Source organism: Wasmannia auropunctata, unplaced genomic scaffold (genome assembly GCF_000956235.1).
Source record: "Wasmannia auropunctata unplaced genomic scaffold, wasmannia.A_1.0 LD336090.1, whole genome shotgun sequence".
NCBI classification, from domain to species: domain Eukaryota; kingdom Metazoa; phylum Arthropoda; class Insecta; order Hymenoptera; family Formicidae; genus Wasmannia; species Wasmannia auropunctata.
In genome coordinates this window covers 3,170,999-3,183,120 of record NW_012026800.1, presented here as the reverse complement: position 1 = coordinate 3,183,120, position 12,122 = coordinate 3,170,999, and the positions used below count along the sequence as shown (strand labels likewise).

The 12,122-nt window shown below is 43.4% G+C and overlaps 1 protein-coding gene across 1 annotated transcript in view; it reads right to left on the bottom strand.

The window, feature by feature from the left end:
• LOC105448072 (AF4/FMR2 family member 4-like) overlaps window positions 1-12,122 on the bottom strand; it is a 144,245-nt gene that overhangs the window by 27,280 nt on the left and 104,843 nt on the right. Inside the window, exon 3 of the mRNA XM_011686434.1 lies at window positions 9,617-9,800. Within this exon, the coding sequence (XP_011684736.1) occupies window positions 9,617-9,800 (184 nt within the window). The remainder of the gene's footprint in view (window positions 1-9,616; window positions 9,801-12,122) is intronic.

The window sequence follows — 12,122 nt, the reverse complement described above, 5'->3', positions numbered from 1 at the left end:
CCACCGCCGCCGGGGCTGACCGTCATCGTCATCGTCGTCGCCGCTCGTCATTGCCGCTCTCCGCGCGCGCCGCACGGTATGTGTATCGCCATTAAAACCGAGCGAAGCGGATTGCGTAATCCGACTATTTGGTATATACGCGATACAACGAGCTTATCGCGGATGTTCCGATACAGATGGGCTGAAAGCGCGATATTTCGCAGGATAAGGGATAAACGGTCATTGAGAAAACAACACGCCGCCGCATTTCACCCTGGTGCGTCACACCGTTAATTGATGACTCGGATGGAATTAAAATCGGACAAATTCAAAATGTATCGATTCGCACGTCACGCCCGAATCAAAATTTCTATACGCGCCGCGGATGTTATTTCATTATGTTCGGATTATTATATTTTGCATGCAAAAGAGAATCAGTCATCTGGGAGAAGATTTCACAGGAGCCCGTTATATTTTCCAAATTTTCAACATGTTTTTAATATGTTTGTATGGAATATGTAAAATCGTTTCTAAAATAAACATATGTGTGTAATTAAAACAATGATACAGCGCAAATTTTTTGTTTGCTTTAATATTTTTAAAATTTATTCAGAAAGATTCTGAATCGGATGTAAAATGTATGAATAAAGTAGTTGATTTGAAGAGATGAAAACCTCGCGTAAATAAATGCCGACGCCTTTGTCGCAGTTTATTACTTTTCACATCCGAGAGATCGGGTTTAATCACCGTCAGTTCAAAAGCAAGATTATGAGCGCGCGGAGTGTTTAATTACACGCGCGGTTCTACGCGCGCGCGCGCGAACGCGGCAATGACATTCATCCGCGGTGTATTAATAAACGATGCTTCTCGCGGGGGTAATCGAGATTTCAACGCGAAGAAACGACTCGTTAAATGCGTCCGTTAATCCACCGGGATGCTGCTATTTTCAGGCGCGACAAAAGACGTATTGCGTAACTCGTAACATTCTCTAGTCGTGTGAGCGGAATTTATATAGAAAGAGAGAGAAAGAGAGACACATGTTTCCCGACGAAACAAAGAGAAGGACAAAAAATATGTCTAAAAATAAATATTAACTTTTTTAATTAAAAAAAAATTTTACAGACTTGAATAAATTTCTCAATTTAAAATATGACTAAAAAATACTCAAATATATTAAATAAAACACTTAAAATTTTTTTTAATTAAAAAGAAATTCTCGTCTTTCATTTACACATAGCTCGGACTTAAGTATCCTTTTGATGACTCGAATATTGGTATTTTTACCAAAACACAAAAATGATAAAAAATATATAACAAGAAAAAGCACAAAAGTATATTTATCTTTAAAAATATTTTTTCTATCTTAATTTACTTTTTAATAAAAAAAAATCTATTAACCAATTAAAAGTATCATAATATTTTCAATTTTTTGCAAAATCGTCCGATAAAGAAGTAATTAATGATCAATGCAACACAGTATAGAAATTGGCGAGATTACCCGCGGTGGATGCGCCGTCGAGCCGAAATTTCCGCCTGGTCGTTATCGAAGAAAATTCGAGCTTTCGATTCTTCATCGTGCTCTTATTATTCGCGTTTTTCACAACGCGCGGCCTCGAAACGTAAAGTCAATATATAGACGCGGGCTATATCCGACAGGATACAGACAGAATCCTCCCCGTCTGTCCGCACCCACGTAGGAAGGAGGATATCTCTTCGATACGTTGTTGCTCGCGGATCCTGCGCCGCGATGCGACGCGATGTTTCTTTGCCCCCTTTAGTTCCGGCGCGTTTAACAGAGGCATATCGCGACGTCATGCCGGAAGAATGGTATCGGCACGTGACGGCAGCACCCAGATATATATATATATATATATTTATGTGTATATAAATGCATAAGCGTTCGCGCGCGCGCGCGTGCGAGTTCCTGGTCGTATAAATGCGCTTTTATGGCTGCGAGATATTCTCGCGACGCATGTCTCGTATTTTATAATGTAATAAATGCGCCATTGCTGCCGCAGTGCGTTGCGCAATAAAATATCCGCGATTCGTTGCTGACGGACAATAATATTCGAAGCTAACATTAAAAAGAGATACTCGACGCGTCGCGAGTTACTTAATTCCGATATACCGGGAATTCTCACTTATTACGAGACTGAATCTGAGCTTTCTACGCCGTAGCCGTTTTGATCACTTATCTAAATTTATTAATTAATTTCCGATTAACGCGGAACTTTGTGAATTCGGTAGTAACATTAATCGAATCGAGCTTTTTTAACTATACAATTTATATAAACTTGCATCTCTTATCTCTCCAGAATTGCTCTCGCCCGCCAATATCCAGAACTCTTAATTTTCGCGAGCTCGTTGATCTTTCCGTAAAATTTGCATTCGCGTTCTCGCAACGCGCGTAGCTGTTGATATCGCCGTCCGTTTTGATACCGACGAATCCGAGAGAAGTTTGCGGGATTGCGGAACCGAAGGCGGTTCCGATGAAACCAGCTTTCCTCGGAATCCGAGAGAGAAAGAGAAAGAGAGAGACGGATAGGAATTGCAACGTCGAGAGAAAGAGAGGAACTCGCTCGATTGAATTTTCTGCCCGGGGTGGATTCAGCTTCCTTATGTGCTGTGCGCGCGCGAGGGAAAGTCACCCGATCCCGGGATTTTTCCGCGAGGAGAGACACGGGTCCTTCTTCTTATCTTTACGATCGGCTAATTATATCATCGGGCGTGCGGGTGTGAAGGAAATTATACGATTCGACCGACCAGGATGCATTTCCAGGCTGCGCAGACTCACCGCGGACCGACTGCGAGTGACCACGTAATCAACGCGAGAGCGGCCCACCCTCTCTCTTGTTCGACGCCGAATTAAAAAAGCCGTCCCCCGACGGAAAAAGCATGTCGCAATCGATCGCTCCGCGCAAAAAAAAAACGCTCGGCATTCTGCAGTCCGTCCTGCAGAATTTCGAGTGTACGCCAACGTTTGCGAGTTTAATGGGAAAAATGTAGAACAGGAGACCCGAGTATCGCTTTATTCTCCGAATGTTAGTAAACAGATTTTTTGTAATATACCCGGTAAAATGAAACAGCAGATATTGCAACTCGAAGAAATGCGCAGTTTTCCTTCTGCGAAACCAGCTGTTAATATTTAAGAATTTTTAATTAAACTTGCATAATTCTGAAATTAAAAAAACACTCCGGATTAACTGAAATGCGAATTATAAATATAAATTATTTTTTAATTTCTCAGTTGCGCTAATTGAATAGAATTTAATCTCGAGTGTACTGTGAGTAGCATTTTCTCATGCGCATCCTCCGTTCTTATATTCCATTGTGCCTCGCTCTTAAAATCGAGGCAAATGCGGTGCTCGTGCAAATAAGAAAGTGGCGGTCTCGCGCTGCAGCAACTTCAAAGGTGACGGGAGGGGGAGAGAGATAGAGTAGGAAAGAGAGAAGGAGAGGTTCAACTTGGTTCGTCTCTTCGTTTGAACACGGCGGAGGAGAAGAAAGAAAAATCCGCGGGAGCGCGGGCGCTCTTATCTGCCGTGCAAAGGAATAAAACGCATTCTTCGTTGTGTCACGGAGAATGCGTTTTTTCCCGCGGAAGAACGACAAATAACTTTATCGCGCGTGCTGACATCCACGAGTGTGTAAAGAGCGGCTCTTGACAAATCATGTCCGCGAGCGGAGATAAAATAAGAACCGTCCGTAAAAACGACGGCTCCCCCGGCTTACGGCGGCATTACAGTGACACATAAACAGAATGCCATTTCCTGAATATAATAATACACGGCGTAGTTAAGTGTCTTCATCCTGAATTTTTCTTTCCGGCACACTTTTAGTTTAATATTGATACCGATTTTATCGTGATAGCCTCGGCAAATATTTCGATCGAAATAACATATCCCAAATATTAACGTCGCGAAACTATCTCGAGTGGCGAATGAAATATAGATACCTATAAAGTATATTTCTCACATTCTCATACCGTATTGCTACACTTTATTCCGCAATAGCCGTTCTTCAGTCAAAAAGTGTCTCTTGCTAAAACGCTATACCTATCTCTTTCAGATTGCGCGCGCCGTTCGCGTAGCATGTTTAAGCAGCTCGTGAAGTATATAAGTAGATTCGGGAGCGAGCAAATACCGATCGTTATTACGCTTGTACCACACAATAAATACGCACATACATATGAGCTCTATTATACTTCCCCTCTTCCCTCTTACGTAGCCAAATGTTCGCAGCGTTGCCCGCATTAAACCGCGAATTTTCTCCGCGCGCGCGGATACGGGGATGCTAATGCGCCGCCGTTAATCTCGGTAATAAATAGCGCGCGAAGTTCCCGCTTAACGTTACAGCCCGGCGACGCGCCGAGGCAGCGTCGAAACCTCACGCGCTCGCGCAATAACGTTCCCTTCTTTCGCCGCACGTACGGCATCTTTATTTTCGCCCGCGCGCACGGATGACTCGCGTGCCGAAGCGCCTGCATCTGCCTCGAGCGAGAGGCTCCGTAAAACGATATCTCGGCGGCCGGGTGCTGCAGATCGAGAGAGCCGAGAGCGATTGGAATCCATACATGTGCCGGAGTTCAGCTTTCGGACGCGATGCAGATCGTTCTCTCTCAACGAGCGCGCGCGAGTGTTCATTTAACAAATGTATATATACTGGAACTGCATTCACTCCTCAACTGCTTCTATTTAATCAATTCGCTTCCGCACTGGTCGGGCGCACCGATAAAAGATAGAGAGAAAATCCCGCCGCGCTTTATCGACTAATGTCGCTATTAGAGACCGTAGTATCCGACTTTTCCTAGGAAAACACAACTAATACCGTGTCTATACCGAGATCGATCCGCGCGCGGACGGGCGCCGCTTTATTTATCGGACCGAGTAATCTCCCAACTAGCCGAGCTTTAATCTCGACGAACTTTAAACACCGAGCTGCAGCATGGATAAAACTATCGCGCGCGCGAGCGCGCACACTCGGGGGAATTTTCGCGACGGACAAGTCGGGATGACGATTTCCATAAAAATATAACAGTGCGAAATGCAGATTCCCATTTCGACGAGAATGTGAGCAAGGTTTCTAAAGAAAAAACAGGCGAGGTAAAGAAAAAGAAAAACAACGATGTTTTGCAAGATAAAATCGCAATTTTTCAACGTCAATATATGCGCCTTCGCGTTACAACACTCGCAAAATGTGCGAAAAAATTATTAAAAAAAAAATTATTGCTCTTACTGATACTTAATTTAATTAAAATCTACGATATCCACGATATCACGTTGAATTAAGAACTTTCTGAAGGACTTTTCAAACAGCGTGAAAGTCCGCGTATCCGCAATCTCCCGGGCATCTTTTAAACGTCTCCTCGGCGCTTTTACGTTTATTTGGACCACCGGAATCCCGGATACCAACCGCTTCCCTCGTTAATCAATTCCCGCGCGAACTACGTATACTATTCTTGCGGGACGTAACAAACCGGCATGCATATTTTCGCGGCGCGTGAATAATCCCCGCAGATTGCAGTCGATATTTCACGTAGCCTGGCGCGCGCGGTGCATCAACGCGTCACGTTCCCCCGATATTGAGAGTGCAGCGGCGGCGGCGACGCTACCCGGATACGGTATTCCGCTCGCGGTAGACGAGCTACGTGACGCGTCGCGGAAAGTCGCGGAATCCGCTTTTCCGTCCATCTGCGACTGCGCCTCGCTTTGGAAAGAGAAGCGAGACCCGGAGAAAAAAAAGAAAGAGAGAGACAGACAGAAAGAGAATCCGAAGTCATAAAAGCTGATCGAACTCGCAAGAAACCGGCGCCATTTTCTCTCCTTCTTTTCTACCTAACGTCCCTCCTGCTTTCCCAGTCTGCTTTCCTTTCCTTTGCTCTCCCGCTCTCTCTCTCTCTCTCTCTCTCTCCCTCTCCCTCCTCATCCTTCCGAGCTTCCCGTTTCTGCCTCTACGTTCCGCTTGGATGACAAAGACGCTAAGCGGCTTCGCAACTCATCGTACGGTTACTAACGCGCGGTTACAGTTATGATTGTTAGGGAGCCGATCAGGCAGCTTCTCAGCCGCGGCTGAAAAAAAACGGACGACATGTCTATTCCTTTGTAATAACTGTGTTTAGAAAACCGATGCATTCGCGTTTTGCCTTTGATCCTCTCAACCACTTTAACGAATTCCAAATAAAGTTATTACGTTACGTTAATGTGAATAAAAATGTGCGAACAAAATAATGTACAGGATTAAAATATAAAGAATTAAGAATTTGAGATAAAGTTGTTATCACGTTAACGTTGAATAAAAATGCGTGAATAAAATATAAAAAGTTAAAATATCTACATTAAGAGTTAATTTAAGTGTATGGCGGTACATTTTGTTCTGGCACACCTAGATGATTGTCAAAGCCGTAGGAAAATTAAGATTTTGTTCTCATAGCGCACACATGAATGAACACGACTGAAATGCTGAAAATGAAGAAATTCCTTCGTCGATTGCGATGCTCGAGAGAGAATCAGATCGCTCCTCACCGCGTTCTCGTGGAACGCTCATTAAGGAAGGTTAAAAGTCGAGAAAACACCTGTTGAGTACGCGAAAGAGCCAATCGGAGCATGGTCGGGGTTCATTCGCGCCTCCCCCCCCCCCTCAACGCTCGCGAAAGAAATAGTATTAGCGATCCAAAGCCGGGGCGGTGTGTCGCGCGTGAGTGTAGTAACGAGAGAATGCTGTTATATAATTAAGCGGTTTAACAAGCCGAAGGGAACCGAGTATTTCTTTCGTTTCCTACCGCGGGTGTAAAAAACACTCCCGTACCCGGGAGACAGACGGTATAATGATTCCGAAGTCATTAATATATCCAAATGTCAATTTTAATATCACGCCGTACGTACGACCGGTTGTCGTCAAATCGCGGGAAATTCGTGCGAAATTCTATCCAGTTATCATTATCGATGCTTTCACCGCCTTTAACGTCGCTTCAATGAAACGGTATCTTTTCGTTCGACATACAGAAGCGAATTTAACTCTCGCGAAAAACCCGGTGGAAAAAGATCCGAGGGAACGCGATCTGAGATAATCTCTCTCGTAATAGCTCGATTAGAGAGCAGGCGAGATCTTTTTTCAATTTATACTTATGGCACGATTCCCCAAACGGGATCATCCCTTCTTCTTCTTCTTCTTCTTCTCTCTTTCTCGCTCTAGCTGGGAGCATCGCAGATTAGAAATAAGTTTCGTCGAGAGTAATCCCGGTAGAGGACAGAGAGCGCGCGGATAAGAGCCTAGGGGGTGAAAGTGAAGTGGAGAAAGAGAGGAAAAGAGAAGGTCATGTTTACGAGTCACGGGAAAGTTCCGACTTGGGGAGTCTTGACTTCGCCATAACGACCGCGTGAGGTTTCCCCGTAGGCCCTTGAGGTATCGGCCGTGCCGGATTCGAGATTGAGGTCGGGAAGAACCTGGATACGCTACTCAAGGAACCCGAAATGTTTCACGTAGAACGCGGGACGCGTAAAGAGAAAGTTTTTAAGGGAGGGCGAACCTCGAACGTTCTTGCAAAATGGATGCGTTAAAGACGCGCCGACGCGATGTTGCGTTACGCAATACGTAACGCTGAGTAACGCGAGTAATAAGTAACGCGAAACCGTCGTCGTCAACAATGGCTGTCGCCAAAGGTTGAATTGGAGCTCCCGAGGTCGAAGACGAAGGATCCCACGGTGACTCGGAGAGATAATTACGTTGCTCGTTTTTCCAGGCCGCGGAAAGACTCGTCCGGAGCTACCCCGGAGTCATTTCGAGCAATGCTACGCGTGGCGAGTCGCGTTTCTATCGGGGTTTCCAGATCAGAAGGATTTCCAGGAAACGATAACGCTCCGATTAAATTATATGGCAATCGCGAAGCTGTGTCTCAAGTGATTAATTGGAATTTTTCCATGTATCGATATCGGAAGATCTCGCTATTGCGACATAATGTTTAACTATCGTTCACAAAATTTACAACTTTTGTTATACAATAATAATATAATCGTTATTAATAATGTTCTCTGATGCTTAAGAGGGGTTTCACCTTTGCCGGCCGTAAAATTAGCCCTCTTTCATGAATTTTTCTAAGGAAATCTATTATATACAATAAAATGCGGGTTTTTGCATAAACTTATATATTATTTGAACAGCAAAAAAATATTTTTTATTTATATAAAAATGTATTTTAATGCCTCCAAGTGATGATTGAGTGTGGCATATTTTTCGAGCTGACGGAAGTTATTACAAAAAAATTAATTAAAATATCAACTTGATTCTTTTTTCCTCTTGATCCTAATATTTTAACGCATGGAGTGAACTAAAATGATTTTACAACAAACATTCAATTTATTATTAATAAAAATTTTTTTAAATTTTAAAAAAATTCATAAAAGAGAGCTAATTTTACGGCCGGCAAAGGTGAAACCATCTTAATAATGCGAAAATTCGAATATCTTGTTCGTAGATTTAAATTGCATAGCGTTAATGACTCTGATCGAAAGCAAATTCGTTAAACACTATCCGTATTACCGTGGATTTATACACAGGGCAAAGACTATAGAGGGGCAGGGCTATCGGTTAACGTTAATTGAAGCGGTCAGTGAATCTACTTGGCGAGGTGCCTACGATTACTAACCTAGACCGGTAGTGAAAAGACAGGACGAGAAAGGGCGAAGTGGCTCTTAAAGCGCAAGAGAAAGATCCATTAAGCGATCAAGACAACGTGAAGCTGGGATTCTGCTTGAATAAATATGACAAGAGAGAAAGAGGGAGGGAGAGAAACTGTAAGAAATGAATGTCAGCCCGATTTTCTCGTCTTCTCGCTCATTAATTATTCGCGACTTCGCATCCACCGCAAATATAACAAGCAAATGCAGTGATGCTTAATAAAATGCCATTTAACAAGGGAAAATAGACTCTCACGCCCGTTTTAGAACTTTCGGTATGACCGCGTTAAATGCACGCGCGGCGAGATGCAATCGTGTGCGGCGAAATTGATCGACAGGGCTGGGTATTCGTCGCTACTTTCATTTCCCGGTATAGAAACATTTTCGGCATCATCTCGCCGAGAAAAAAGACCGCAAAACGTTCGGTGTGTCAATTTAACTGACACATGACGTTGTTCTCTTTATCGGAAGAGAGAGAAAGAGAGAGAGAGATAAAAAAGTATTATCGCTGACAATAAATTAATGGCTGGCAGAGACGTACAGTAGCTGTTTTAATTTCCATTCGCAAAAAATATTTTATCACCGTGCAGCGTTAGTTAAATTAGTCTCTGACGCTCACGTAGCCTATATTTAGAAAATGTTGGTCGCATAAAAATCAATGTAGATATACGTAAACGACGGCGATAACGCGATACTTAAACAGGATAACTCTAAACTCTTCATAAATAGGATAACTCTAAACTTTTCATAAATTCTTAGAAATAAAAAAAGATAAAGAGGATATCTGTTAACGTTTTTTTTTTCCACGATTGAGTGCTCGCCGAGTATTTGAAAAAAAAAAATTAAAAAAAAAGATAATCAATATCGCCACGCGCGAATATACATGCAGAAACACACGGTGGCGTGGAAAAAAACAATAGTTTTGCCGATCGCCGTGGTAAAATAAATAAAAAATATATATTTACCCTGACGGGGCCAGGAAAGAGGTTCGGAGGAGGAAGTATGCTGGAGTGATGATGGCGCGCGTGGCTATGATGGTGGTGATGGTGTCTTGCATCAGGACCGCTTCCCGCAGCCGCCTGCTCTGCCTGGACCGACATCGCCGCGCGAGCAAGTCGCTCTCGCTCCCGAAGCCGGTCCCGTTCCACGCTGAAAAACCAAAATTACCATCCTGTTAGTTCCAAATGTATTCACGTGTATAGGAATGCGGGTAAAATGTTCCCACGCACAACGGGAGGATAACAGAGTGTCAGAATTATTTTTTGCGGAAGCTCCTTTCCTCGTGTAATCGCTTCTGCACGCTTCTACAGTCTAATGGCATATTTGGAAATTGTAGACAAAATACCGCCACGTGACAGAATTGATGACTGTCATTCTTATTCTGTCTCTGTCAAGTTTTCTAAATTATAAAATTATAATTATTCATTGTTGTCGCGGAATAATTTTTCGACGCTCGATTGTCGGACGTGAGCATCGGTGCTCTTTGGAGCAGGGAGAACGTCCTCGTCTTTCACGGAAAGCGAATTCACGGAGGTGGAATTCGCCAATATGACGCAGCGCCGAGAATAACTACCAGCCTTTTAGGAGGCACCGATGGAAGCAGACGCGAGCGACGAGTCCGAGACAAGGTAAAGACGAAGACAGGGACGGAAGGGATTCGTGACGAAGCATAGCGAGGGCGATCGCAGCTGGCGCAAACACCTGTTTAGTCGCATTTCCGGTGACGCCGATATTATGTGCAAGAAGGAAACTAGGAAACACTACAATTTTGTAACGATCGTTGCATCGATTTATAAGGCAAAAACAGTTGTAATAATTATAAGTTGTAAATTGGATTAACATTTAGCGATTACAAATGTGTGTCAGATTATGTAGAAAAATCAATATAAGATTATTTTCTATATAATTCAAATAAATACACAGATATATAGAAATCTGGGCATAATTTATCATTCATAAACCTTTATCATAATTTATGGACTAAAGATTAAATTATAAATCAAGTTATTTCAATAATCTGGATTTAAAAAAACTGACATTTGTACATTTGTACTTTAAAAACAAATGTGTCATTTTCAACGTAATAGAGTGCGTTACTTTTTCTCCTACAAAAGACTGTTTTATAAATCACAGCAATGTTCTCTTCCAGAAGTACCGGATATATAAATTATTCATTTTTTTGTATTTCAACTCCGCAGCACGTAACGCAATCAAAATGGCGAGTATGGGCCGAAGAGCGCTTTAAATAGATGTTTAAAGGTCGTTTGAGATGGTTTTCCTTCTCGTACGTGCGTTATCTGACACACGTTGAACGACTTGTCAAGGCGCGACTTGCTAATGCCGCGCGCCCCGATATGTTTACGGTCTTCATAGAATTTTTCCGAATGCATTAACATAAGTAATGCACGCGCGCAGCGGGTGAACACGGGGGAAGAATATACCACAAAGAATACAGTCTCATTTACAATCGGCACAGAGAGAGAGAGAGAGAGAGAGGCCTTTCTCCACGAGGTTGGACATAATAAGCGTATACAATCGAGAAGTATTTCTTTTTTAGCACGTGCACAACGTCTGACAGGAAGCGCCGATACCGTACGTCACGAAGGACGGAAATACGCGTCACATGAAGTACAAAAGGTCGCGAGCTCGTGTTGCAATAAATGAATAAATCGCCAGTGTAAATTGCCAGGTCGCGAGGCAGAGAAAAGAAACAGAGATCTGACGTAAATAATTATTCAGGAGGCAGGTATCAACTGGTCCCTCATCTATTACCGTCGTTAACGCCGTATGTGTATACACGCACCCGTGATACACATTTATCCATTGTAATGTCGAGAGATTTATTCCCCGGTGGCAAGAATCTGCGCACCCACCACACCGTAAAAAAGTTACGGGCCCCGTATTCAGAAACGCGCTTACGGCGACGTTAACGCGCATTTTACGTTACACATACGTTATAAAAAACTCGAGATTTGTTAGCGCGCTAACATCGTTATATAAGCGCGTTTCAAGTACGGACCCAAGTATCGTTTCTCGACGATGTTAGCGGGATGTAAAATCTTTTCCTCGAGCCCGACAATCACGAGCCGTTCTCCTTAGACCAGATAACGACGGGCGAAGCCCCCGGGTTTTCCTTCCATAAGGCGAGCACGTATTCCGATTACGGAGTCGATCTGCCGACGAGGCGGCGCGCGAGCCCCGCATCGTCGCACGGTCTTACTTTCTCGATCGGGTCGAAAACGCACGAAGCGAAACGAAACGTGCATGTCGATGAGCGAATCGCTGCATTGTCATGCAAATTAAACGTACCGGCGGTAATCACTGTTCGCCGCGACCGCTTAATTGCGGATGAATAGGTAAGGAACTCTGCACTATCGTATATTCGCGATATACCTATTTCACCATTCTCGCGGATTATTCCCAGAAAAGGAATACACCGAACTTTCATTTTCGCCTCATCCGAACACGTTT